General features: G+C 40.3%; 1 protein-coding gene and 1 long non-coding RNA gene across 4 annotated transcripts in view; one reads left to right on the top strand and one right to left on the bottom strand.

The window, feature by feature from the left end:
- Positions 1-7,567: 7,567 nt before the first annotated feature.
- Positions 7,568-27,976, top strand: part of NOL4 (nucleolar protein 4) — a 253,520-nt gene continuing 233,111 nt past the window's right edge. Inside the window, exon 1 of one of the 3 annotated variants that reach the window (XM_084620792.1) lies at positions 7,568-9,619. In XM_084620792.1, the coding sequence (XP_084476918.1) occupies positions 9,353-9,619 (267 nt within the window). In that variant the 5' untranslated portion in view covers positions 7,568-9,352. Of the gene's footprint in view, positions 9,620-9,927; positions 10,391-27,976 lie in introns of those variants that run through there. The other 2 variants (XM_084620791.1, XM_084620793.1) reach the window with 2 other exon arrangements.
- LOC311516578 lies at positions 25,562-27,843 on the bottom strand. The gene is made up of 2 exons (XR_014710450.1): positions 26,829-27,843; positions 25,562-25,785 (listed from the first exon to the last, which is right to left on the bottom strand). It is a non-coding gene; the product is annotated as an uncharacterized lncRNA (long non-coding RNA).

Below are 27,976 nucleotides of genomic sequence, written 5' to 3' on the forward strand. Positions count from 1 at the left end.
CCCCCTTTCCTGGGGAGGCTTGAGTATAACATCCTAACCAATTGGTTACAAAATCATCAAAGACCCAAACCCCTAGATCTTGGAACAATGGAAAAATCAGTCACGTTCTTAAAAGAAGGATTTTATTAAAAAAAAAGAAAGGTAAAAATCATCTCTGTAAAATCAGGATGGAAAATACTTTACATGGTATTCAGATTCAAAACACAGAGGATCCCCCTCTGGGCAAGACCTTAAAGTTACAGAAAACTCCCCCCATTCTCCTGCTGGTAATAGCTCATCTTAAGTGATCACTCTCCTTACAGTATGTATGATAACACCCATTTTTTCATGTTCTGTGTGTATATAAATCTCCTCACTGTATTTTCCACTGAATGCATCCGATGAAGTGAGCTGTAGCTCACAAAAGCTTATGCTCAGATAAATTGGTTAGTCTCTAAGGTGCCACTAGTACTCCTTTTCTTTTTGAGAAAACAAGAATAAACCTCCCTTTTAACACAGGGAAAATTCACATAAAACAAAAGATAAACTAATCCTCCTTGCCTGGCTTACCTATACTGGTTGCAATATTGGAGACTTGGATTAGGATGAGTTGGAGAAGATGGATTTCTGTCTGGCCTCTCTCAGTCCCAAGAGAGAACAACCATGTAAACAAAGAGCACAAACAACAGCCTCCACCCCGTGCACCCTCACCCCAAGATTTGAAAGTATCTTGTCCCCTTATTGGTCCTTTGGGTCAGGTGCCAGCTTAGCTAAGCTTCTTAACCCTTTACAGGTAACAGGATGTTGCCTCTGGCCAGGAGGGATTTTATAGCACTGTATACAGAAAGGTGGTTACCCTTCCCTTTATGTTTATGACAGTGAGGGACATTGTCAAAGGCTTTCTGAAAGTGCAAGTACACTATATCCACTGGATCACCCTTGTCCACATGTTTGTTGACCCCCTCAAAGAATTCTAATAGATTAGTGAGGCATGATTTCCCTTTACCAAAGCTATGTTGACTCTCTTGTAACATATTGTGTTCATCTGTCTGATAATTCTGTCTTTACTGTAATTTCAACCTGTTTGCATGGTACTGAAGCTTACCAGCCTGTAATTGACAGGATCACCTCAAGAGCCTTTTTTAAAAATTGGCATCACAATAGCTATCTGGCAGAGAGGCTTATTTTATGTGATAGGTTACTTACCATAGATAGGAGTAGTGTTTCTTTTTTTGTTGCAAGTTTTGTAACATTGGAGATATACCTCCCCAGATATAATTATGTTTGTTTAATTGAATGTTCAGTGAATTTTGCCATGTACCCGAGACCAGAATGATTACATATGTGAGCAATCACAAGTTGTATGTAAGCAATGACTCCTCTCTCTACGAAGTTAGAACTGCCTGTCATCATTGTTATGGAGATCATGAGGTAAAAATGTGGCAATAGTCTCCCCCTTGAGGAGGTGGTAGTACGTACACAGTTCAAGGTACATCATTTCCAATTAGTTACAGCTCCTTTATAACTAAACCAACCGTTTCTCAGTTTAGCTAAGCTTTCCTTACTGAGGACACCTTTTCCATTGAGGCTGAGAAAAAGGGCAAGTTTGAAATGTTAAAATGAAATAATTTTCCATTTACTAAGACAAAATAAAGCTTCTGAGAAATTTCTTAAAATGCCTTTTCTTGCGCTCTGCTAACTCAAAGTGCCAAACAGCATGATCAAATGGATCAAATGTTTCCCAGACATTCTTCTTTTGGCAGAACAAGGATGAAAGTTTTCAGACAAAAGTCTTTTCCTTCATCAGAAAGTTTACAAATGCCTGAAAATGTGTCCTGAACCATAACTCTAGCAACATGAGTATCTTGCCATACTAGTGTGCTAGAGTTACCATCTGTAGACTCTAGAACGTCAATGAAAGACACCAGGCGTCACTCAGTCACTCTTCATTCTCTGTGCTTTAATGGACGGTTACATAACAGTTCATGTTCATAGTTCCCAATATGCAATATTTATAAATTGTAAATGCTTTATGTTAGAATCCCCGTAACAGTTTTGTGCATACGAGGCACTTTAAATGGTCAAAACGCTGCTTTGTGATTAATGCTTCATTACAATGAATGGGAGAGGTCACACATCTGTTGGTGCTATATTGTTTCAGTCTGGCTACAGAGCAAACACTACAGCAGTCCATTGATCTACTGTATGAAAGCTATCTTTGCAACGAGAAGGACTAGAAACTTAGATTTTCTAAAACAAAGGAAAACCTAGGATCTGCAGAACACAGCAAAACAAAATAAAACAAAACAAAAAAACAACAACAAAACCCTCAGTCTACAGAATCTGTGGATTTTTCTTGCTCAAAAAAATGCTAAAATCTTAAAGTTCACGTGATTCTGGAGAAGGGAGGAGGTTTTAAGAATTTCTGAAAGAAATGGATTCCATTTCTTTGTAAAGAATCCAAACTTCCATTCAATGAAAATTCTTAGCCCTTTCCATTGCAAAGATACTTGTTCAGATTAACCTTGACCGAAAAAAGTCTTCAGCAGCACAAATGGAATTCCACTTGTTTTCCCCAATTTATTAAAGCCATAGGGTTTGTCTAGATTAGGGAAAGTGGTTGAGGTCAGATCAGGGGGAGCCAAGCCTACAATATGAACAGCTAAATCAAAGTAAAAGGATTTACCTAACTTCATTCACTTTTTCTAATCCAGATAAACCTTGAAGTCTTAATTTCAGAAACTCCTTGTGATGATTTAAAAATCAGGGCCAGATCCTATATTCCAAGTGCACCAATAATCCCCACTGAAATCAATGGCATTATATATAGGCCCTAAAATTCACACTATTTAGATTGTAAATTCTTTGTGTCGGGGACTGTTTGTTATAGGATTATACATTGCCTATCATAATGGGGTCTTGGTCCATAACTGAGGCTCCTAGATGCTACCTCCATGCAACTAATAAATAAAATTATTACATCAAACACTGGATGTGAATCATAAAATCTAATAGTAAATCAAATAGTAAATAGAAACATCCATTTGGTTAAATTCAGTGATGGCTCATACTCCCCATCTAATCCCATTGTTGGAATTGGACTGCTCATGTTTTTCTCGCCCCGTTTCATTGTTCCACCCAATTAATAGTATTTTTGGTCACTTAGGGCATGATCCTGCTCCCACTAAAGTCAATGTGAAATTGTCTCCTGTGAGAACAGGATCAGCCCTTTTACAGTGTCTCTGTCTGAAGCAGTACTCCTGGATATAGTATCATTATTTTTCCTTTTACTGTGGCCCTGCAACTCCCTTTAACATTGAGTGTAACATGGTATGCATCAAGCATCACCTGTGGGTATGTCACTTTCTTCCTGCCCTCCACTACTCTGTGATCTGGCTTCAGTGACAAGCATAATATGGCATCAGTGTGATGTGGAAGTGACTGAGAAGCACCCAGCAGGCAACTGTTTTGAGAAGAATCATATCTCAGTCCAGGTAAGCAAGACAGTCATGCCTATCTTATGACACTTTTGCCAAATATGGATTAACATTAAAATTAGGGCTGTCAATTAATCACAGTTAACTCACGCGATTAACTCAAAAAAATAATCGCAATTTAAAAAATTAATCACAATTAATTGTATGGTTAAACAATAGAATACCAATTGGAATTTATTAATTATTTTGGATGTTCTTCTACATTTTCAAATATATCAATTTCAATTACAATACAGAATACAAAGTGTACAGTGCTCACTTTATATTATTTTTTATTACAAATATTTCCACTGTAAAAATGATAAACCAAAGAAACAGTATTTTTCAATGCACCTCATACAAGTACTGTAGTGCAATCTCTTTGTCATTGAAGTGCAACTTACAAATATAGGTTTTTATGTTACATAACTGCACTCAAAAACAAAATAATGTAAAACTTTAGAGCCTACAAGTCCACTCAGTCCTTTTTCTTGTTCAGCCAATCGCTAAGAGAAACAAGTTTGTTTATGTTTACAGGAGATAATGCTGCCCACTTCTTAATTACAGTGTCACCTGAAAGTGAGAACAGGCGTTCGCATGGCACTGTTGTAGCTGGCGTAGCAAGATACTTACGTGAGAGATGTTCTAAAGATTCATATGCCTCTTCATGCTTCAGCCACCATTCCAGAGGACATGCGTCCATGCTGATGACACTTGTTAAAAAAAGGAATGTGTTTATTAAATTTGTGACCGAACTCCTTGGGGGAGAATTATATGTCTCCTTCTCTGTTTTACCCACATTCTGCCATATATTTCATGTTATAGCAATCTCGGATGATGACTCAGCACATGTTGTTCAGAACATTTTCACTGCAAATCTGACAAAATGCAAAGAAGATACCAATGTGAAATTTCTAAAGATAGCTACAGCACTCAACCCAAGATTTAAGAATCTGAAGTGCCTTCCAAAATCTTAGAGGGATGAGGTGTGGGAGCATGCTTTCAGAAGTCTTAAAAGAGCAACACTCTGATGCGGAAACTAGAGAACCTGAACCACCAAAAAAGAAAATCGACCTCCTGCTGGTGGCATCTGACTCAGATGATGAAAATGAACATGCATTGGTCCGCACTACTTTGGATCGTTATCGAGCAGAACCCATCATCAGCATGGATGCATGTCCTCTGGAATGGTGGTTGAAACATCAAGGGACATATGAGTCTTTAGTGCACCTGGCATGGATGTAAATATCTTGTAACGCTGGCTACAACAGTGCCATGCAAACAGCTCTCCTCACTTTCAGGTTATATTGTAAACAAGAAGCAGGCAGCATTATCTTCTGCAAATGTAAACAAACTTGTTTGTCTGAATGATTGGCTGAACAAGAAGTAGGACTGATTGGATTTGTAGGCTCGAAAGTTTTACACCGATTTATTTTTGAATGCAGGGTTTTTTGGTACATAATTCTACATTTGTAAGTACAACTTTCAAGATAAAGAGATTGCTCTATAGTACTTGTATTAGGTGAATTGAAAAATACTATTTCTTTTGTTTTTTACAATAAAAATATTTGTAATCCAAATATAAAGTGAGCACTGTACACTTTGATTTCAATTACAACACAATACAATGTATTTGAAAATGTAGAAAACATCCAAAAATATTTAGATGAATTGTATTCTGTTATTGTTTAATCATGCGATTAATTGCGATTAATTTTTTAAATCACTGCAACAGTCATAATTAAAACGATATTACTTCCCTTAAAATCTGCTAACCAAAGTTCTAATGAGATGCTCTATATTTCCAACTCTCCACTTCTTGGTAGCAATTCCATTATGGTGTCTGTCCCACAGCTCCTGCAATGGTCACACAAGTCCTGTATTCAACCCGTGTTAAACAGGGCTGTCATGATAATTTTTGGACCAGTGGCCAATAAAAAATCATGGGCTTCATTGACCTATGTGCATGTCCTATTTTTCTCTGTCCTTTCCCCCAGCCTGCCTTCCTCCTCCTCTATGTACCTCTGTCTACTTTCTCATGGTCCTTTCCCCTTATGTCAAGCATGTTTTTAATGTAGTAGCACCCTATGTCTGACTGCCCTCCCAGATCCTACTGATGCTAAGCATGGTGTTGGGAATACTAATATTGCTCTCTAATGCTGCTAGGTAGTAGTCCTGCCTTTAAACAAAAGTCTTGTCCTTGATTTTGCCTGGGCATATATTTGCCTGGAAATATAATATGGTAGCTCTACATATAAAAGCCCAAAGCAAACACAGTGTCATGGGACACAGGAGTAGTATTAGCAGGGCTTCCAAAACCTCAAGTGATCTGGGCCTGATCCTCTGGAGTGCAGGGCCCTCAACTCCTAACTTTATTGAGAGCTGAGCATGCTCAGCACTTCACAAGATTTAGCCAACATGGAAGAGGTGGTGCTTAGAACCACTATGAAAGTGTTTTAATTTAGAAATATTTCATCATAGGCTGGCCAGAGTGGGGCGCTCTACCACACATATGGATACTAGGAATTCTCTCCATCATTGCCTCTTTTCAAAGGGACCTTGCCTTCATGTTGCACAAGTCATTGAGAAAGGAGAGATGGGGAGCAATAAAGTCCAGCATCTCACCTCCGGAGCCTCAACAACTACCTTTTGCATTAGTTCGTTTCTTCTAGGCCTGCGGTGGCTAGAAACCCAAACACAATCTATTCTACGCCACCTTCTGCTAAGAACTAAACAACAAATTAAACCTTTGAAAATAAAAATGTAAAATTTATTTTGGGTCAACTGGATGTAGAAAGAGGAGATGTATTCCCTCCATTGTCCTGGGCTTAGTCCCCTATCAATCGTGTGACAATTTACTTTCATTTCTGGAAATTAGCAATATCAGAAATGTGGACTCATGAAGTTGAGGTTATCAACAGTGTTATTTGTGATAATTAATCCCACATCCTTTGTAGTGGCTTCTGTTTTGTCCATGTGTTCATTTAGAGTGTCTGTACTACACTTGGGCCTCAGAAGAGTGAGACGCATCTCTTTTTCTAAAAGAGCTGCTCTAGGAATTATTTTAGGGAAGTTCTATGGCCTGTTGTACAGGAAGTCAGATGAGATGATCACAATGGTCCCTTCTGGCCTCGGAATCTATGAATCAGAGCCCACTTGGGAGGGGTTGGGTTGGAGTTCCTGAGTCTCTGTGGAGTTTGCACCTGTGAAGAGAGCGGTGTAGAAATGTCCTAATGCCTGTTAGGATTTTCTTGGTGATGGTCTTACATTAAGCAAACTGTTGGAAGCTATCCTGCTGCTCCCATTCCTGGGGGGTGAACTAGAGACTCAAACAGAAGAAAAGAAAACCAGAAGTGTTTTTCTTTTATTTCAAAATGGATAAACTGATCCTCTAAAGGCCTCCACGTCCCCTTTTAAATGGTAACTGCTGGGATTTGCTGTCTCTCCGCCAGATGTGTTAGCTATAGTGCCCTCCTCCAGATGTGGCTGCCACTCAAGCTTGTGGGCTAACACCAGGTTCACAGGCCAGTTTAATTTGGAGACATAAAATATTCCCCGGCCACTTTTGCATTTTAAAAAAAACAAGAAGCAGGAAGGGACGTGGGTGGGTGGCGGTGCAGCCAGACTGAGGTCTGCTGCTCCCCGCTTCTGTGGGAACCCTGCAAGTTAATGAGAATCCACCCGGGACTGCTGACCGCTGCCTTAGTCCACCGGGTGCAAAGGAAAATCGCTCTGCCTCCTGCAGCTGGCCCTCTCTCTCATTTGTTGCTCCAATAAGCAATAATTAGGTCCTAAGCTAATGATGTGTCAGCTGATCTGCTGTGTGTGTAGAAGGGAAGGGGGGGGGCTCGGTGAAATCTCCATGGAAACCCTCCCCTTGCATCCCCCCCCCCCACCTGGCTCTGGCTGAGGATGTGCTTGCAGCCGCCTCTCCTTCCCTGCGCCACCTTGCTGCCTGGCCGCCCCGCCGGCCCCGCGTTCTGTAACCTGCTGCCGCCGGCAGCATGCGCACTGCCCGGGATCCCTAAATGGGACAATTCTGTCCGTCACGTAGCTGCTCAGCCGTCTCCACAGAAACTTTTGTCCCGCTGGCCAATCAGCGCGCGGGCGACGGCGGGGGGAGAGAGAGGTTTAGTGTGGAGCTTTGCTCTCGCTCAGCCTGTGCCGCTGCTGTCAGTCCCGGCTCCAGCCGCCGCCAGACCTTCCAATAGAGCCACTGAGCAGAGCGAGCCGGGGAGGCGGAGAAGGAGGAGGAGGGGCTGACCATTTTGCAAGTGCCTGCCTGGGACAAGGCTGCTCCAGGGTGCCGAGGCGTTTCACTTTGTTTTCGTTCTGGAGACCAGAGGAGGAAAAAACAAAACAAAAACCAAACAAACCCAACCCGTATATAAAAATGGGGAAATGCTGGCTGTGAAACCGACCAGGAATGTGTGTGCACTTGTCTGGCCGCCCGTTTAGCAGAGGAGCTGAACAGGAGCAGGACGGGTTGAAGCACACAGAGACAGAGAGTGGGAGTGTGTGTGTGTCTAAGACAGGGGATCTTGCAGACGCTGGGAGAGGAGGATGGGAACTCCCCTTCTCCTGGTTCCTTTTAATGATTGGAAATAGGTATTGAATGGAGGAGCTGCAGTCTGCATTTGCCTTGGAAGATCGTCAAGAGGAGCTAACAATTTGGCTACTTTCACCAGAGAAGGGGGTGTCCTTCGTTACGTGGTAGGAAAAAGGGAGAGATCAGAAATCTCAAGGGTGACTTGAAACTGTGGCAAAGCCAAAGGGAGAGAAAAAAATCGATCCCTTCAAAAATAAGGGGGTTCTATTAAGCATCCGTACGCAAACTTACTTCAATGCCTTGTAGCCAGTTTAGCAAGGAAACCCCAGACCAGAGGAGTCCTACATGTGTGAGCACCATTATTAAACTGGCAGACCAACCGACAGCCGCCTTCTTTTCTTACCAACATCCTTCTGGGACTGATCTCTCTCCTTTGGTCTAACATCTGATCATATCTGGTACATATTTTTCCTCCATCTGCTGGGATTTTAAATAAATAAATAAATACGAATTCCTATTAGGGCATCTGAAATTCAATGGGACTGAGTAGGAGCAAGTGAAATTTTCACAGACCGTTTACAAAAAATAAAAATATAAAAAATGTGGATGGGATTTGTTAGGAAGGAAAATAACAGGTAAGAACTTTCTTTCTTTCCCGTACTTTAATGCCCAAAGCAGAGAAATCTAAAGCAAAAACAGCCAGGGAACAGAGACCAGTTTGCCCTTCAGTGTTTCCTCCATCCTGCACAGAGGCTGCTTTAGAAGAGGCACGGTCCTCCAGGACAGACACAGAAAACCCTTTGAAAAAGCGGCGAGGGCTGGCTGGGGTGGAGGGTGTTTTTTCACCTGCACCATCCCCGGTGCAGCCGGGTGGAGCTGATACATGAGAGAGAAGAATACGAGTCAATATTCTATTTTCTCTTTTTGTTAAGCCAAGGGATAGGATTTTAATTATTTATAAATCAAAACCCTCTGGGTAGACGCTACTGGAGACAGTGGGATAGTCCTGCCTTGCACAATATTGGAGAGCGATCACGTACAGTAGAAGGATAAGAGAAGCCTCTACGAGACCCGTTTGCCTTCTGTGATCCGGCACAGTTAAAAAAAAAAATGAACAAGAACATTGCTACACTATTGAATTGATTGCTAACCCCCTACCCATCCCCCCTCTCCCCCAACAACAACAACAACAAAAATCAGCTGGGATCTGCTCGCACCGGGACCTCCTCTCATTCCATCTTGGTGGTGGATGCATTTTTCATGAGCACTAGGTGAACAGGTGCAAAGTACATTTGGAAGATCCAGGCACGGCCCGTTTTGTAGTGTGTGTGGTGTCTCGTAGGAGATCATGGAGAGCAGCGACCGGGACATGTACCGCCAGTTTCAGGACTGGTGTCTCAGGACTTACGGGGACTCGGGGAAAACCAAGACGGTGACCCGTAAAAAATACGATCGGATCGTCCAGCTCTTGAATGGCTCCGAATCGAGCTCCACGGATAATGCCAAATTTAAATTCTGGGTCAAATCTAAAGGCTTCCAGCTCGGCAATTCGGACGAGGTCAATGGTGCTGGTGGAAGAGGGAAGCAAGTGCTGTACGTGCCAGTCAAAACCACGGTTAGTAGAGAATTGTCTTCCTTGTTATATGGCGACAAATGCAGCCTATAGTGGGAGAGAGGACAGCCACAGTTGGCCCGTTTCTCTCTTCCCCCCTAAGCCATCCCCATGTTGTATTTGCGTGTCACATTATGCACAGGTTCGGGCTTTGTGGCCTTTTAATTTCAAGGGATCATGCACCCCACCGCCCCCGCTTCCTCTATGCTGTTATTTTGGGGTGGGCTATTGTCCCGGCCCTTTGGCTGTGTGCTGTCTGTTGCGTGTCTTGCCATTGTATAAAGGCCACACAATTACGATTACAGCGGCACATTTTCATAATATTCTATTGCGATCGATAGAGCACGGTGTATCCTTGTTGGCACAAAGCCCATTGTGGCGCCGGTCCTTTATTTGGGGGCTTCCCCGGGATATCGGGTTTTTGTATTGTTAGACCACAGCCTCTGAGACACGGAGCAGCAGGGATATGCCTTGATGAATCTGGAGCGTTGCTATTTTATTAAAGGAGGCGAGGAGAGGATGATCAACAAAGAGAGAGAGAGAGCGGTTTCCACATGACCAAATGGTAGATTTTGTTTCTCTTTCTGGGATTGCTCAAGCCTCACAGCTATAAAGCTTAAACTCAATTGATGCCATCCAGTACTAGCACCAGCCTTCCCAGGGTCTGAATCTGAATAGCTAGACGCAGTTCTAACAGCGGAGGAGCTATTATGCTTGGTGGTGGCAAGAGCTACAGAATTTCCTATTTAAGAAGATGGGAACTATTGGCTACAAGTAGGTTTGCATATCGAACTCTTTAATATATCATTTCCCCCCTCTAAACTACCTCAGGGAATTTAGACTCCTTATTTGGGGATCTAAAGATGGAAACACAGACAGTCTTTTATTTCTGCTTTGGCATTTTGGTTTGATAAACAATATTTTCTTTTGCATTGAAATCTCATCCTGGTCTAATGAATATGCTCCTGGATGGCATAATACAGAAGACTTCTTGAAAAGTGTTCTAGGTTTAATTACAACATGTGTTGCTGGGGAAAATCTGGAGATTCTGTAGAAGTATCTTCTTCAAAGTATTAATAAATCAAGGCATTTGTGTTGCTAGTTTATATTTGTCCTCTTTCTAATCATCAAAGTAACTGTGGTCAGGTAGTATAGATGTGGATTTAATTTTGTAAAGGAGTTAAAAGGCAAGAGATAGAGAATGTTCTGAGCGATGTTTATGTTCCCTCCTTACCTCTTCTATGCACAAAGGGTTCTAGGTCTGCCTATAGATCCAGGCTTTACATGGAGAATGGCATGTTACTTTTCTAGAGTTAAACAGCAGATTATTAATATTTGATCCTGAGATTCTCTGTAGATCAAATATATTTTGGGATGGAAATTGAAAATCAAGCCTAGAACAAAGGAAAACTTATCTCAAATAGAATTATACTTGTAGGCTGAATTATTTTATTCTTCCACTAATTGGAGCAGTGTTTTTTTAAGTGTCTTGCATGAAAGGTCTTTTATTTCTTATGGGTTTACTTTTCATCACAAGTTCAGAACTGCAAGCAAATTCCTTATTTTGGGGTAAAATTAAATTAATGAACAGTCTGAATAAAAAGGCTAACGTTATTTTTACAAGATTTAGTAAAAGGTAGAGCTATTCTGGGCCTTTCAAAAAACAACACTTTTTTATGTCACCAACTTGTACATTGTCTGGCATCTTTACTAGGCCAGGAGGGTTTGGATTTCCTCCCCGCTTTTTGTCGTTCTTGATTTTTTCCGGTCCCTGTGTCTAGACCCTTTCTTGATGTGTTTATCGGTTACGAGATTTTAATTAAATGTTGGTCTTAATGCTTCTGCTTACATTTGGAATCCTGTGAATATTTGTGTATCTCTCTCTCTCAATAGATAGATAAATATTATAACAACCAACCAGGCACCATAACAAAAGCAGGACAAGAGAGCTACCATTGATACAGCCATAAAAATTTGAAGTATGTCTGCATTATATTGAATTATTAAACATAAAATATTAAGTAACAGATCCTGCAGTCTTTGTTCAGGTAAAACGTCCACTGACTTCCATTTGCCTAAGTGTTTGGTTTCCAACATCTGTTTCACAGTATAAACAAGAAAAGAGTATGCACAGCATTCAGATACAACTTACCAGTTACTAAAAACAAATGTCATCCCCCACTTAAACACATGCAATCAACTTCATACTCCAATCACAAAGGGAAGTAGCATTGTTTAAGCAGATCCATAGAGTGGCATCTATTTGTCTGATATGTTACTATATGCCAAAGAGTACCAAATGCTGAATGCTCCAAAAGGAATTGTTTTATATATTATGGGTGAAATCCTGGACCCATTAAAGTTAATGACAAAACTCCCATTGACTTAAATGGTGCTAGGATTTCACTCTGTAACTCAAAATTATGTTTTATATAGGAGTAACCTGATGTTTTCAGGTGGCACCCTTACAAGTTATTGTTGTTTAGCTCTCAAAAGCCCACCCTTTCATTCATTTAGTGAAATCCACACTATTGAAGAGTTTATTCATTTATGATAATTCATAACTAACCCTATTGTTTAGGTTCTACAGTACTTATGCCATTTTTGTCTTGCTGTTGTCACAGAAATGTGAGCTCTTCCTGCTCACAAAAACAGCCACAAACAGTATCAAAGCCTAAAAGAGTAAAAACTTTCTCCATCACTTGATCTCTCAATAGTAAAAGTAATTAATGTACAATTAATCATCAATGGTAATTCTGGCCAGCGCAAGCACTCTCTGTGCATCACTTAGATGAAATTACAATTTTAACTTCAAAGTCATAAACTGGTTAAAAATAAGTAAATAATATGCAACGACGTTGTTCAGAATTATTCTCTCCTTGAAGCTCTAAGGTTTGTTGCTCAGCTTTGCTGTCAGCCACAGAGATTTGCTCCTGATGGTGCTGTAATCCACTGCTGCTGGTAATTAGACATCATTACTGCTGCGTTAAAGGGAAAGAGAGAAGGGGAGAGGACAGACTGGGGCTAATTAACTACTTGATTCTAATGAAAGAAAGAGAGACTGATAGCAACTGGGAGGTTCAACCGGAACAGACTAGACATACAATGCAGACTTAATTGAAGCAAGGGTATCTTGCAGGCTTAGAGTAGCTAAGGCTTGGTCTACTTCTTGTATTTCATGGGCAGTGACATGCTAGGTTTTGTCCATTTTTCCCATTGCTTGTTTGGTGAGCATCTCAAAATCACAAGCCTGTTTTAAATATCTACTTAAATATACAAACAAGCAGAATATTTAGATAGTTACACGTAGTCTTCTTCTATTTTACTGGCCTGGTCTCCTCAAGAGCAATAGGAACAAATCAATCTCAGAATGTTCACATCCCTCTGTGGTCTAGGAGATGCACTTTAGGTCACCAAGCAACAACATCCTGCAAAACAGCCATTTTAGGTCCAGAGTGGGACAACACACAGTGAAGTATTTGAATACACAGTCCAGTGAACATCCTACTTCTTCTACTTTTTACATTGTTACTGTTGTTGTCATATGTTCTTTTTCATTGAGCCCAAGCTTCACTTTATGAGAACAGTGAAATGATGCCTAACTTAAAGGCATTACATAAAAGTATTAAATTGAGAAATATGCCAAATGGCTGACAATAATTAGTATACACTTTTAATGGTTGGTACCCACAATCACTTATGAATGTGCAGAACTAATATTACAAGTGTAATATCTTTTTAAACTGTGTAAATGACTGTTATGATTGGTTTCCTTGTATTCTTTCTATCCACTTTGCTGAAATTGTTGCCAGATTAAAAACCTGGAGAACAAAATAATAATAATTAATTATCAGTATTATTTTTCTTGGTTTGTGTTATTCCTGGGCAAAAATATGGTTCCTAAAATCTTCCCAGATTTAGAAACTGCTAAAAAAATAAGCTAAGAAATAGTGGGCCAATAAATACCATCAGATTTTAAGCAGAACTCCCCATTTAAATAAGAAATTCTGCATACAAATTGATTATAAAATATGCCCCAATGTGCAGAATATACTTTGTACAGAAATCTACAGGGACAGAAGCTCAAGGGGCAGATTCTGATATCAGTGTAAATTTGGAGTAACTGCAGTAACTGCAATTGAGTTATTGAATAACTGAAATCAAGTCTAGCCTTCAGTATGCATTTTCCCATATTTTCTTTTATACTTTTCCCACTTGGGCACGTAAAACCAACCTTCCTTCAAAAACAAAAATATGTTGGCTTTAGTTAGATCCTTCGATCCTGACCCTACAGGAAGATATGCCTTAGTGGAATAATGGAGCTCCAAACAGGCTAAGGGTCTGCACTAATGGATTTGATTACAGGATCAGGGGCTTAAAAATTAAGGTTCATTGAGTTCAATAGACCAGTCTGTATCCTCATTTATCTATTCATGGAGTCATTTCTTGATCTTATAATTTGATGGGTGCAGTTTTGGTTATGAATACTAATATACAAGAAATACATTAAAGAAAAAATAGTTTGTATGTTAAAAGAGAGGTTGACATTGTTACCATGTGTTTTCAATTATTTTCATCTTGTGGGACACTTTATGGCAATCTAAAAGCGTGTAGCATCATTTCAATACTTTTCTCTTTATTTTTGTAGCAGGTAGTATTAAAGGTGAACAAAAGAGTTCGGAAAATATATGTTTGTAGCTCTATATCCTAATGAACTACCAAAATATAACAGATATAAAGGTGAAACAATGTAATTAAGAGACTGATGTTGAAGGTTGGCTGTAATTTATCCCAGAGTACACTTGTGCAGTTGTTCATAGTCCTACTGAATGCTTCCCCATTTCTCGAAAGCTCCACTCAACCCCTCATATCCTGCAATGTCTTGCTCATTCACCTTCCCCTCACAACCACATCTTTGCTCAGCCCTTCACAGCTCCATCTGTTCCTATTCCTCTTACCCACACCCTATACCTCTGCTGCCCAGCTTGCTTCCTGGTCTGCTAATGGTCTCTGTGAGCTGAGGAATCAGGAAGACGTACAGGTAGTATCAGAAAATGGATATAGCTGATAGAACTAAACAGTTCAGATGGTTATTTTTTATGTAGCTCAATTAGGTTTTCATGAATAAAGAGAATGTCTATGCCATTAAAATTAAAATGTCAAAAGTGGCGTATATTTAAGATGTTATCTATGTGTGTTTATGTTTGTGATATTTTGGAGTTTGTGGTAACTGTGTTTGTTTAGCTAGAACTATACAAAATAGTGTGAGTAAAAACAGCAAATTTTCGAAACAAAGGCATCTGTAAATGTTTCCTCTGTAAAATTAGAAACTATTTTATTTTAAGTTACATACAAAATACCATTGTTCTTTGAATAGTGTGCCAAATTTAAAAACCAAATTAAATCACTTCTGTATGAAACAAGAACTTTAGTCTTCCTGTACGTGTAACTTTATCTGAACAAAAGTCACTACTGACATCTCCATTTTATACATATTTATACATACAATATACAACACAGTCAGGGACCCACCCACTTTATCAAAAATTAACCACCCTAATAAAGAGCCAACAGCTGGCATGAAAGTCCAAGTCTGTAACAGAGTTCTTGGTCCCCATTTTTCTCCAGCAAATGTCTTGTAGAAGCAGTGTTCCAAAAATAAGTTGCCAGTTTAATTTATGCAAAATTTTGGAACTTGCTTGGAATATTATGGAGAAAGTGGACTTGATTCTCCACTGTTCTTGGGGCACTAAGCCTACACCAAAGTGCAGGAGGCAGCTGATGAGGGTTGGCAGAGGAGGCAGCACAAATGGTGAAGAGAAAATTAAGGAGGTAGATGTGGAGAAAGATTAGGAAACATCAAGAGAACACTGAAACTCCTGATTCTACAGCTCAGATTTACCTAGGAGGAGAGCTCCTGGCAACAGAAAGTTGGATGCGGTGGCACAAGCACCAGAGAAACTTCGTTCCTGGGTAGCTTGCATTGGCCAACACAGCTCCCAAAATGGGCAGCATTGACAGAACAACTAGAGTGGCTGAGGGATGTATTGATTCTGCAAATCTCCTAGGGAGCTGCCAGAAGAAGATAAAGCTGCCTCTGACTGGTGAAGTCCCTGAAGGAGGGCAGATGGCCAGGTTGGTACATGCCTGTGCACTTTGTGCTACTCCCCAAGGGCAAGAGTGAACCTGATCTTGCACCTTTTTCACCTAATACTTTTTACCTTATTTAAGTAGATGAGCATCTACTTTTAAAAGACCACTTTTAAACAGGTACACTGAGGTAAAATATCCAGATAGGCAAGGAACACTTGCCACAATTAATGATGTTGGGCATTCTTGTACGTATAAGGAACCTTGTTAAAGGTCACCATTTCTTTGTCTGATGAATGGCAACTTCCTACCCATTCATTTCAGATTCGTTGCATCAGATGAAGTGGGTTTTAGCCCACGAAAGCTTATGCCCATATAAATTTGTTCATCTCTAAGGTGCCACAAGGACTCCTTGTTATTTTTTCATTCATTTCGGTGTGAGTTTTATGGCTATTAGTACAAGGTTCTCAACACCTAATCCAAAGTTCTGTAAATTGAGTACCTTGCCATTTGGAGATATATATGTACACGGACTAAAGACAGTCTCCTAAATTTAATGTAACATTTGAACCACTAACTTGTACCTGTGAATACATATCAATTTAAGGGACTATCTGTAGTGGACATTTTAGTAAATAAATCTAATCGATGGCAGAGTTCACCTGAAGCAAAGACTTTTTTCCAGACATAAATGTACAATATGAACGTTGGTAATTTTTATTAAACGACCTACTTGAAACTAGGCTGAAATTCATTCAACTATTTTCACCTAAGAGGTTGTAAATGAGGTCCTCTGGGAAATGTCAGGCCAGAATTTTACCAATAAATTCACTTTCTGAAAGTTTTGTAAATCGTTGTTCCACAAAACTCTTTGATTTAGCAGCAGACTACCAATGCTATTATGCCTTGGCTTCCTTTTAAAAAATAAATAAATTCAGAGACTATGGCCACTTATACTTGAATCACTCTCACTGCAGACTACAATTTCTAACATTGTGAAATACCCTTTGTGGTTAATCTCAATGTCTGCTAGCCAAAAACCTTATCACAACTTTGCCTATGAAACTATGTAAGGTCTAAACTCAAGACAGACACAGAACTCAAGTAGCTGATACTAAATTATAAGTTGCTCTTGTTGTAAGACTATGATTTTAGTGGCATTTGGAAAATCAAACTTTTAGAAGTGACTTGTATTCTCTAGGTGTGAATTGACAATTAAACAATTATTTAAATACATCAGGAGCAGCAAGCCTGTGGTAGGGCCACTTGTTTTGCCAGACTGCAAGGGCAATCAAAGAAGATGAGACCTTTCACTGAAAATAAATTATTTCATTCAAAGGCTTCCCCTCTGTAAATGATGAGGAAGTACCTATTCCCGGATTACACTTTATAGGTAATGAAACTGAGGCACTGATAGAAATAGAGGTATAATAGAAAAGATGATGGGACAACTCAAGATAAATTGCAGTAAATCACCAGGACTGGTACAAATCCAAGAGTTCTGAAGAATTAAGGAATGAAGTAATTAAAATATTAACATTTCTCATTTGCCATTAAAACAGCTGTGATACTGGGGGGTGGCCAAAAATCTATAAAAAAGGGGCAAGGATGTTAATAGAATTTGTCTATCATAGACCTGTGAGCTATATTTCAATACCAGAAAAGAAACAGTAAGAAAATCATTACAGAGTTGTTAAGTACTAAGATGAGCATAACACGATTGATATAAACCAGCAAGGCTTCTGCAAGTGTTAATTATATTTCTCTAGCCTGTTAGAATTCGTTGAGTTAACACAATACAGATCTAGTGTATATAACTTTAGACTGTCAAGTCTTTTTATAAAATAATTCAGAAGATGAAACTTAGGGACTAAGTCTGTTTTCACTGACCTCAAAATGAGTCTGATATTGACTTTCGTGGGAGCAGGACTGGATCCTTGGTAATGATGGCATAAGAGACAAAAAGTCCTGTTAAAGACTAAATGCTGGTTAAGATATGTGAAACAAAGGATTGGAATAAATGGCTATTTTCAGCATGGGAAGTGATTAATAATGGTAGGAATGGAGTTCAATATATATAATGATTTGGAAGATAGGTGAATAGCAGGGTTGTCAACATTTGGTGGGTAATGGACATGCAAATTATTTAGGTTAGTCAAGTCTAGGGAGCACTGGGAGGAGAAAAAAGAAGTACCATAAAGAGTAGAAAAATAAGAAATCTGACAGATGAAATTCACTCTAGACCAGTGGAAGGTAATTCACATAGTGTGTCATTGCCCTTTAATTATTGAAAGAAACAATTTAAAATTTTTGGACACACCTGAGGTTGCTAGATTATGTGTTAATTTCTTAGGGAAAATATCTAGGAACAATCTTCTTAATGCATAGTAGGAGTAAAAAAATAAGCTGTTAGACTCTGTTAAGAAGGGAAAAGAGACTAATATGGAAATCATATTTTGCTCATTAATTCAGTGGTATACTCTTGCTTTTAATAATGTGTTCAATTTGGTTATCTCTTCTCTAAAGGATACAGAAGAGATTTAAAAAAGTCCAGAGAAGTCAACAAAACTAATTAAAGGCATGGATACTTCCAAAAGAGGAACAATTAAAATGACTAGAATTATATAATTTTGAAAGGAAAAGATTAAAAGAAAGTATGATAGGAGTACATTAGATAGTGAATAATGTAGAGATGGCCAGTCAAATGCTGTTTTTTACCCTATTCCATTAGACAGGAACATGTGACAACTGACATTAAAAAGTAGCAAATACAGGCCTAGACTGTAGCTTTAAATCTCTGGAAGTTGGGTAGAAAGTCTGCACTGCAGCTCCTGCAGGAATTCTGACTGACTCAATCAAAATTTCTACTGTGGATTATACAGTGGAGTGGCAGCTCCCAGGACTCTTTGGAGAGGTGCAACCTGCACTCCCTTTGTGCCAGTTCCACTCTGCTGATTGGGGCAGAGCAAAGGACAAGGTTGTGGTCCCACCTTCATCCTGTTTCTCCCATCCTCCTTTCAGGTTGCTAGTATCAGTGATGACATTAACCTGAAGCAGTCCTTGACATTGCAGAGAGGGAGGTGTCTCTTTGTGTCTTCTCCCAATGAGCTCCACCAGGGTCAGCCACACTCTAGCCCATAGAATCAATAAAAGGAAGGACTATTAGACAAATCTATAACTAACCTGTAGCTGCTCATAAACTCCCAGCACCCTTCCATTTCCGTCTCTTGTGGGCTGGGTTTTTCACTGCTGAATGCTGCGGGCCCCCTCCTTCATTTTTTCATTTCAAATCTATCTCTACTAGTAGGTTTAATCCTCAGCTAGTAGGTTTGATATGCTGATATTGGCGTATGGTACATATGCTGATATTGGCTGAGGTTAGCGAATAAAATCATTCCATGGCATAGTACTGTGTAATTTTGCCCGGGTATATTATGTTTTGTTTGGGGATTTATTTTACTATTTTCCCTGAAAACATGTTGTATAGGCTGCCATGGCAACAAGGACTAGATGGATCATTGGTCAGTTCCAGGTTTCAGAGTAGCAGTTGTGTTAGTCTGTATTGGCAAAAAGAAAAGAAGGACTTCTGGCACCTTAGAGACTACCATATTTATTTGAGCATAAGCTTTCGTGAGCTCCAGCTCACTTCATCGGATGCATGCAGTGGAAAATATCCCCACTGTATTTTCCACTGCATGCATCCGATGAAGTGAGCTGTAGCTCACGAAAGCTTATGTTCAAATTCACTGTATTTTCCACTGCATGCATCCGATGAAGCGAGCTGTAGCTCACGAAAGCTTATGCTCAAATAAATTGGTTAGTCTCTAAGGTGCCACAAGTACTCCTTTTCTTTTTTTGGTCAGTTCCAGTATGGCAGTTCCTATGTATTTGTTTCTGAAGTGCTTTAGTCTAGAGGAGGAAAAGAGGTGTTAGCTGTAATGTTCTGGCAATACCCTATGTGGGTCAATCCACAGTGACATTGATAGTGACTCGGGCAAAAAGTTTATGATCAACCACCCCCTCAAAGCAGATGTTCCTCCAACTCTGATTAATGGTAATATATATTGTTTCCATCTTAACTTTTTTTTGCAGAGCTGCAGTGCTAGCATATCTGGTTGGTGCTGAAATACTATTTAATTATTATTAAGATGACAAGAAAAGGACAGGAAACCATACCAGGATTGTTTCTGAAAAGAATGGCAAACACTAGCCACAATTAACTCATTCAAATGAAAGATGATTTCTAGAAGGCAGTGTGGGGTCTTTTCCGTGGTGGTAGATAACCCAGGTCTCTGAAGGAAATATGGGATGTAGGTGTGTGTTTATATGACATATCCATTACACTTTTCTATATACAATAGGTGGGAAAGTAAGTGGAAAACTCATGCTATTCTCTCTTCACTGGAAAACCTGATGGTTTTTCATATCCTCTTCTGGTAGCTTTCTATCATTTTATAAAAGTAAATCAACAAATTCTACAGCTGTTGTTCCCATATGTATAAAAGAATTCTAATCAGAGCAAACAGTCAAACCCTTCAGTTGTCACACTTTCTATCAACAGATCCTACACTCAGATACTATGGTGGTAGGTGCCAGTGCAAAACCCTGAGAAAGGCAGACAGAACTCCAAGAAGCATTTTTATCCCCTTTTGCCTAGATTTGGGATTTCCCAACAAAGTTCTAACACAAAATAAGTCTGTAGGAATACACAACACTAAAAGGCTATGCTCATTGCCAAAATTATCAGTTTCAACAAGATGTATAATGCAAATTCATTGGGGACTATAACTCTGCCCTTTTGTCCTTGTAGTAAATATATGGGGACAAATTCTTCTGTGCAACCACACTGGCTACAGACAATTTTGATTGGTGTAACTGAGAGAAAACTTTGGCTCATGATGGAGCATTTAAGGAATTAAATGTATATTTAAAAATATAAACCAAAGTTTTCCACCTCTGACATGGGTGCCAGGTTTGTATAATTTTTGGTGGTGCCCAAACGGGTCCAAGAAGAGCCTTCCCGTCCAACTGGGGCAACCACCCCGGGCCCCACGCTTTGGGGTCCCTACACTTCAGGGGAACATGGGGTACAAGGCAGCCTGGGGGGTTAGTGGAGGGCCTGGCACCAGCAGCAGTGAACGACCCAGCCTCAGCCTGCTCTGGCCCACTGGCTCATGGCATCGTTCGGGGGAGGGGGCAGAAGCCAGAAAGAGGCAGGGCAGGGCAGGGGACTTGATGAATGGGTCAAATGGGGGCGGGGAGCGGGCAGATGAGAGGCAGAAAGAGGTGGGGCGGGGGCTGGAAAAGGTGGGGTGGAGGGGCTGGGACCGGTCACTTGCTGCTGCTGCTGCCAGCACCAGGCCCCCCGCTAACCTCCAGGCCACCCTGGATCCCGCATCCCCATGAAGCGCCGGGCCCCCCAAAGTGCAGGGCCCAGGGCGGTTGCCCCAGTCCGTCCTATGGACAGGATGGCTCTGAAATTTAAGCCCAAACGTTGGTGGAGCCAGGCCCATGTTTCCGAATATTGGTGGGGCATGGGCACCACAGGCCCATATAACTTGCCACCTATGACCTCTGAATAAAGTACTATATTCTTTCCCCCTAGCTGCTCTTCTGTGTAGCAAATACCAATGTTGCTCTCTCCAGAACATCCTAATTTTGCAAAGAATACACCTGGACTTAGGATCAGGAGTGTGATAATGAGGTAGTGCAACTGTAAATACCACTTTAGCTGCATCTCTGTCTACTTTAACCATGGAGACTATTTTCAAAAAAGAGTGGGAAAATGTGCTCTTAAACAGGAGATAGTGAGCTAGCTTCATGTTTAAGAATATTAGGAAGTTTTTTTCAACAAAAATTCTAGAATTGTAATAGATTAAGGCTTTTCTGATAATTATTTATCTATCTGGGAATTTTACCAAATAATTCTATTGGTAATTACTGATTTTTCTATATTTATAAAAAAACTTGGTTTTTCACAAATATTGAAATGTAATATTAGCAACGTATGTACTTTTTTATATAAGCATTTAACTAATTAACTAGCACCATCCATTGCAGTTTGAAGGTAAGCAATATATAAAGTGGAACGTATTTGTTTACGTTATAACAACTCATTAATCTTTAAATGAAACTCACTTAGTAGGAGCAGTGAGCAAGCCAGAGGAGGACATATGGAACAATTAAGGAACTGTAACTGTAAGAAGTTGGGGAAGAAGATGAATTTGGGTCAGCTGTTACTAAGGTCCCAATTCTGCCACCCTTATTTGCATGGGGTCAAATTCAGCACTGGGAGAGGGCCATCACAAGCATATAAACAACTTCATAGCACAAGGATTATGCACTCTACTTCGAGGTCTTTTGTAGGTCTTTAGTGATGAATAGGCCTAGTACTGATCCTCTGCCTGGGGGTGAAGTTCACCTACTGAGTAGTATACCGTGCTTACTCCATGCATAAGTCCATTGATATCAATGAGTGCTGGTGGTAGATTGGGTAGTGAAGCAAGGTGTCAACCTAATTTATTAAAATAAAATTCCTTATTTTATATTTTTTAACATTAATTTAACTATAATTACCCTACTTACCTTGCCATAAAATATTCCAATATGAGGGGCTATTGTCTAATAAATGTATGTACCACATGGTTAAAGGGGTTTGATTTTATGTCATTCATTTCAGTGCACACTTACAGGCAAATTTAGCTTTGATGTAATCTTCAGAGTGACCTCACTGAGTTGCACTAGCTCACACTACTCTTGAATATGGCCTTTATTCTTTGCTTATAACATATTCTACTGTAATTGTCTCAGCCAATCACAATAAAGTGTATACTTCTTATTTATGAAAATCCTCACGCTGATTGTTCGAGAGGGTCTGAGTTGGAGAATGTTTCATTGGCTTTAGACTTTTGAACTCTACCTACATCGAAGGACATGAAACATAGTTACCTTCCCTTCTCACCTTTTTAACTAAACATTCTCCTCCCACACATTTTTTCTGTTTATTTTAAAAGCTTTCTATTCTCCCTCTTCCACAGCTTTTGCAACAGTAGTTCCAATGGCAAACAGTACCAAATTCAGATTAATAGTAATAAAGGTAATGAGTTATGAAGTAAATGAGGTAAAAAGTAAGGAAGTTTTCCGTATTTTGGGCTATTGGTGTTTAGCCTCAAAGTTTATGAAGCCCAACATACAATGCTACCTGCAAATGGAGCAATCACAAATTATCAACTACCTAACCACTGGAAATATTCGGAACATGAGGGGAAAATTATGTTTTCCATTTTTCACTAAAGTTTTGTTTCTGCAGAAATTTGTCCTTCTAACAATGAATGCTGCCACATCTTATTTCTAAGTACAGTTTATTACTCAACAATGCAGTATTATTTATTTTAAACATGAGTGTAGCACCCATCATCATAGCTAACTAGAATATATTTGCTGCTAATACTCAAAAGTTTTTTCGTTACATACATGTGCACACCTGAATATAAACATGACATATACTTTAAGAACGTAAGAATGACCATACTGGGTCAGACCAGTGATCCGTCTAGCCCAGTATCCTGTCTTCTGATAGTGGTCAATGCCAGATGCTTCAAAGAGAATGATCAGAACAGGGCAATTAACTAACTGTTGTCCAGTCCAAGCATCTGGCTGTCCGAAGCCTAGGGACACCCAGAGCATTGGGTTGCATCCTTGACCATCTTGGGCAATAGCCATTGATGGACCTATCCTCCATGAACTTATCTAATTCTTTTTTGAACCCAGTTATAGTTTTGGCCTTCACAACATCCCCAGGCAATGAGTTCCACAGATTAACTGTGCATTCTGTGGAGAAGTACTTCCTTCTGTTTGTTTTAAACCTGCTACCTATTAATTTCATTAGGTAACCCGTGGTTCTTGTGTTATGTGAAGGGGTAAATAACACTTCCGTATTCATTTTCTTCACACCATTCATGATTATATAGTCCTCAATCATATCTGCTCTTGTCTTTTTCAAGTTGACCAGTCCCAGTCTTTTTAATCCCTCCTCACATTGAAGCCAGTCCATACCTTTATTCATTTTTGTTGCCCGTTCCCATTTCCAATATATTTTTTTTGAGATGGAGTGACCAGAAATACAAACAGTATTCCAGGTGCGGGTGTACCAGGGGTTTATATGATGGCATTATGATATTTTCTGTCTTATTATCTATCCCTTTCCTAGTGATTCCTAACATTCTCTTAGCTTTTTTGACTGTCATTGCACAGTGAACCGATATTCTTAGAAAACTATCCACAGTGACTCCAGGATCTCTTTCTCGACTGGTAACAGCTACTTTAGACCTCATCGTGTTGTATCTATAACTGGGATTATGTTTTCCAACTATTTTGCCTTTTATCAACATGGAATTTCATCTGCCATTTTGTTGCCCAGTCACCCAGGTTTGTGAGATCCCTTTGTAACTCTTCGCAGTCTCCTTTGGACGTAACTTCTTGAGTAATTTTATATCATCTGAAAATTTTGCCACCTCACTGTTTACCCATTTTTCCAGATCATTTATGAATATGTTGAACAGCACTGGTCCCAGTACTGGGGGAAATCACTATTTACCTCTCTCCAGTCTGAAAACTGACCATTTTATTCCTTCCTTTTGTTTCCTGCCTTTTAACCAGTTACTGATCCAAGAGAGGACCTTCCCTCTTATGCCATGACTGCTTACTTGCCTTAAGAGCCTTTGGTGAGGGACCTTGTCAAAGGCTTTCTTAAAGTCCAAGAACACTATATCCACTGGATCATCTTTGTCCACATGTTTGTTGACCTCAAACAAACCATGTTCATCTACGTGTCTAATAATTCTGTTCTTTCTTATAGTTTCAACCAGTTTGCTTGGTACTGAACTTAGGCTTACTGGTCTGTAATTGCCAGGATCACCTCTGGAGCCTTTTTAAAAATTGGTGTCACATTACTTGTCCTGCAGTCACTTGGCACGGAAGGTGATTTAAGTGATAGGTTACACAAGGTTATATACCACTTTGTAGTTTAGAATATGTTCAGATACAGTTAGATAATAGCAGTAATGTCCATTTGATATGTGTTGTGTTACCCATTTTCTTCTTCAGTTCTTGTCTTGCCTTTGCAATTGCCGACTGTCATTTACTAAAAGCCATATATTTTTGTTTTTTTACACGGTCTGTACTTACAGACCTTGAGGCCTGTTGCTTCTAAGTTTGCATTCCAGTGCAACTACAGGAGCTAAGAGTCAAATGTATGTATCATCTATGGGTAGTAGGATCAGTACGCTTATGTAACATTAGTTAGTTGAACCACTATGTTGCCTGCATTTAAATTTTTTTAATCTCTGATTGGAAAGCATATTATTTTAGTGAGTAACCAGATGCAGCCTAAGCTGCACACAAGAGGAGATCTAGAAATGGGCTTCTAAATCTAGGCTACTCTAAAATAAAATTTTAAAAATCAATTAACTGGAGAATCTATTAGGTCCAATCCACCCACTACCATCCGGAGCAATAACTTATCTGTCTTATTATTTATCTAAACAAAATTTTGTACATGATGAGAGTGGAAATATGGTAAATATGCCGAGTTTAGTTGAAATCATTTGTATGTTAATTTTTAGCAAATTTCCAAGGCCAGAATGACTGAATTTAGGAATTACTGTATGACAATACTGTACCATTGTAATCTGAAATTTACTGTTTTAGGAACAAATCCTGTTCCTACTGAAGTCAGTATCAAAATCCCACTGATTTCAACAGAAGCAGGATTGGGCACTAATACTTCTAAAAATTCTAGATAGTAATACAAATGGCAGTAACTTGCTCATAATACTACACATTACCACAATAGTATTTGGGTGTCAGCACTTTCATTACTTTTTAAAGAATATACAGGGTCAGATTTTCAGGCGCACCCAGCTTCCATATCACAGATGGCTTGAGCCATTTTACAGTGATTCTATTCACACGTGGAACTCTCTGGAAGCAGATTAGGATTCTGCTGCGTGCAGCTGAGTCAGTCGTGGCTCCCTGGCCATGTGCTAAGGGCTTCTGTAAAGTAGGGAGAAGATCTTTTCCTGCCAAGAGACAAAGAAAATACATCTGTACTCCTCATGCTGTACAGTACCTATGACACTAGATACCAAATACACCCATCCTGAAAAGAAACCTCAAAGGTGAATGCCCTTAAATGGTTCAGGTTCTCTCTCTCAAACTGAACCAGAGGATCATTATGGGCAACTATTCCTCTCCCCCATATTATTCAGCAAGGATCAATTATCTCTTCCTGTTATTCAACATCTATTTTTTAACCACTGGAAGAGCTGGTTAAACAACATGGGCTAAAGTATCAATAGTATATAGGCAACATCATCTCTCTATGTCAAAGGTAAACCGCACCATCTCTCAGGATTCTCAATAATTTACTCAAAATTTACACCTGGATGGCTAATGGTGAACCCAGACAAGACTAAGAAAATACTGGCAGTAAGAGAGAAGTTCTGCAGGAAATTCAAAGGTTAAGATTACTACCACAACATTAACTTAGTCCTAGTAAAACATATATTTAACAGCACAGCCCCGCAAATATTACATCTGTCATGTGTATGCTGGGCCAAGCTATAGTGCTGTGGGAACATTAACTGAATTTTCTAACTTTTTGCATGTTCAATTTTGCATTAACATACCCCCTTGAATTTAATTTTAGTACTAATCTCTAAGGTCACATGTTGCAAGTTTTTTATTTACAGGCATAAACATTTTGTCATTTAAAATAAAGCTAAATCCTATCTATTCTTTAAATGACTCTAAGATCTGCATAGATATTAACAGAAGTAGGAACATGATTCAGGAACAATTATCAAATTTAAATCTGGTTCATTTTTTGTGTATAAAATAAAAATGGGAGTGTTATAATTATTGTCTTTTGAGCATGGTATTGCGAACAAACCTTTGCTTGTTATATTGATGTGTTTTCTGGAGCCATTTAAACTTTGTTCCGATCATGCAGTAAGAGGAAAACATCTCAACCCTCACTTGTGAAAAAACACTGAAATTCCATAGACAAATATCTGTGATGGCTAAAATATCAATTGAAATTAATGGGAATAATTTTTCTTACCTGTGAAACATTCATTATGCATGACTATGACTCGTGGATATAATGAATGAACTGAGCAATACATATATCTGCCACTGGTTTAGCAATTGGAAGACATTTCTTCCTCCCCTCCCCCTATAGCCGGCACGGTAAATCAGTGCTTTTATTTCACAGTTAACGGGGGGGATACACCTCACTCTTCGGCACCTTGTTCACCTCTTAATTTTTGCCTACAGCCAAGGCAGCCTCATCTTGGGCTTTACTTTGTCGCTTAGCCGCTTTTATTTTCCCTCGTCATTCCCGTAGTCTGTACGGTTTCCTAAACTAGGTACAGTCCAGATTTCTTGTTGAAAATACCGTTCCTGTACGATAGGTGCTGCGTAGTACACGTTTGTCCCCTACAAGCGCCTCTCCCTGCCTGTGCGTTCAACAGCCGGATAACAACCTAGAAACGGATCTCACACACCCTGTGTTTAGCATACACCTTGGGAGAGAGAGACGGCCGGGTGAATCAAAGAGTTTAGCGCTGGCAGCTTAAAAAGGGGCCCCGGGCCCTGCCTGGCTGCTCTGGTGGTTTTCTCTAGGTTAGTCCGACCCACTCAGGGGGCGCCGCTCAGTAAAACAAAGGCGGGGGAGGGGGAGTGGGATGGGGACTGGGACCCTCCCTGTAACATCAGCGGGGGCAGCAGTGTGGCGCCGCCGGCCTTTGTGTGAGGCTGACCAAGACTCCCTGGAGCGGGGACTGGGGCTGGGGCGCCTCCCCCTTCCCCTGCGGGTAACCCCTGGGGGAGAAGCCGCGGCCCTGGCACTGCGGCACACGGAGGGCAGGGAAGTCCGCCCCAAGGGGCTCCGTGGGGCACCAGGGTTTCCCGTCCCACCCTCCGGGCCGCAGGCCCCGCTCTCCTCGTCCCCAGCCCCCGCTGCGGCAGGGGGTGCCGCCGGGGCAGGGCCAGCTGGAGCCGCGCCGGGTGCGGAGGCTGCAGCGAGACACCGGATGGGCTGGGGGCCCGTCTCTGCGGCTGCCTCCCGGCTCCGCCGCGGCGGCTGCTGGGTTAATTGATTCAGGGCCCGGGCTGGCACTCAGGGCCCGGCGGGGCGGGGCGGGGCGGGGGGAGGCTCTCCCTGCCTCCCACCCCTCCTGTTCCTATAGTAACACAGAAATACCTCCA

The sequence above is a fragment of the Lepidochelys olivacea genome (genome assembly GCF_965140295.1).
Source record: "Lepidochelys olivacea isolate rLepOli2 genome assembly, chromosome: 2".
NCBI lineage: Eukaryota > Metazoa > Chordata > Testudines > Cheloniidae > Lepidochelys > Lepidochelys olivacea.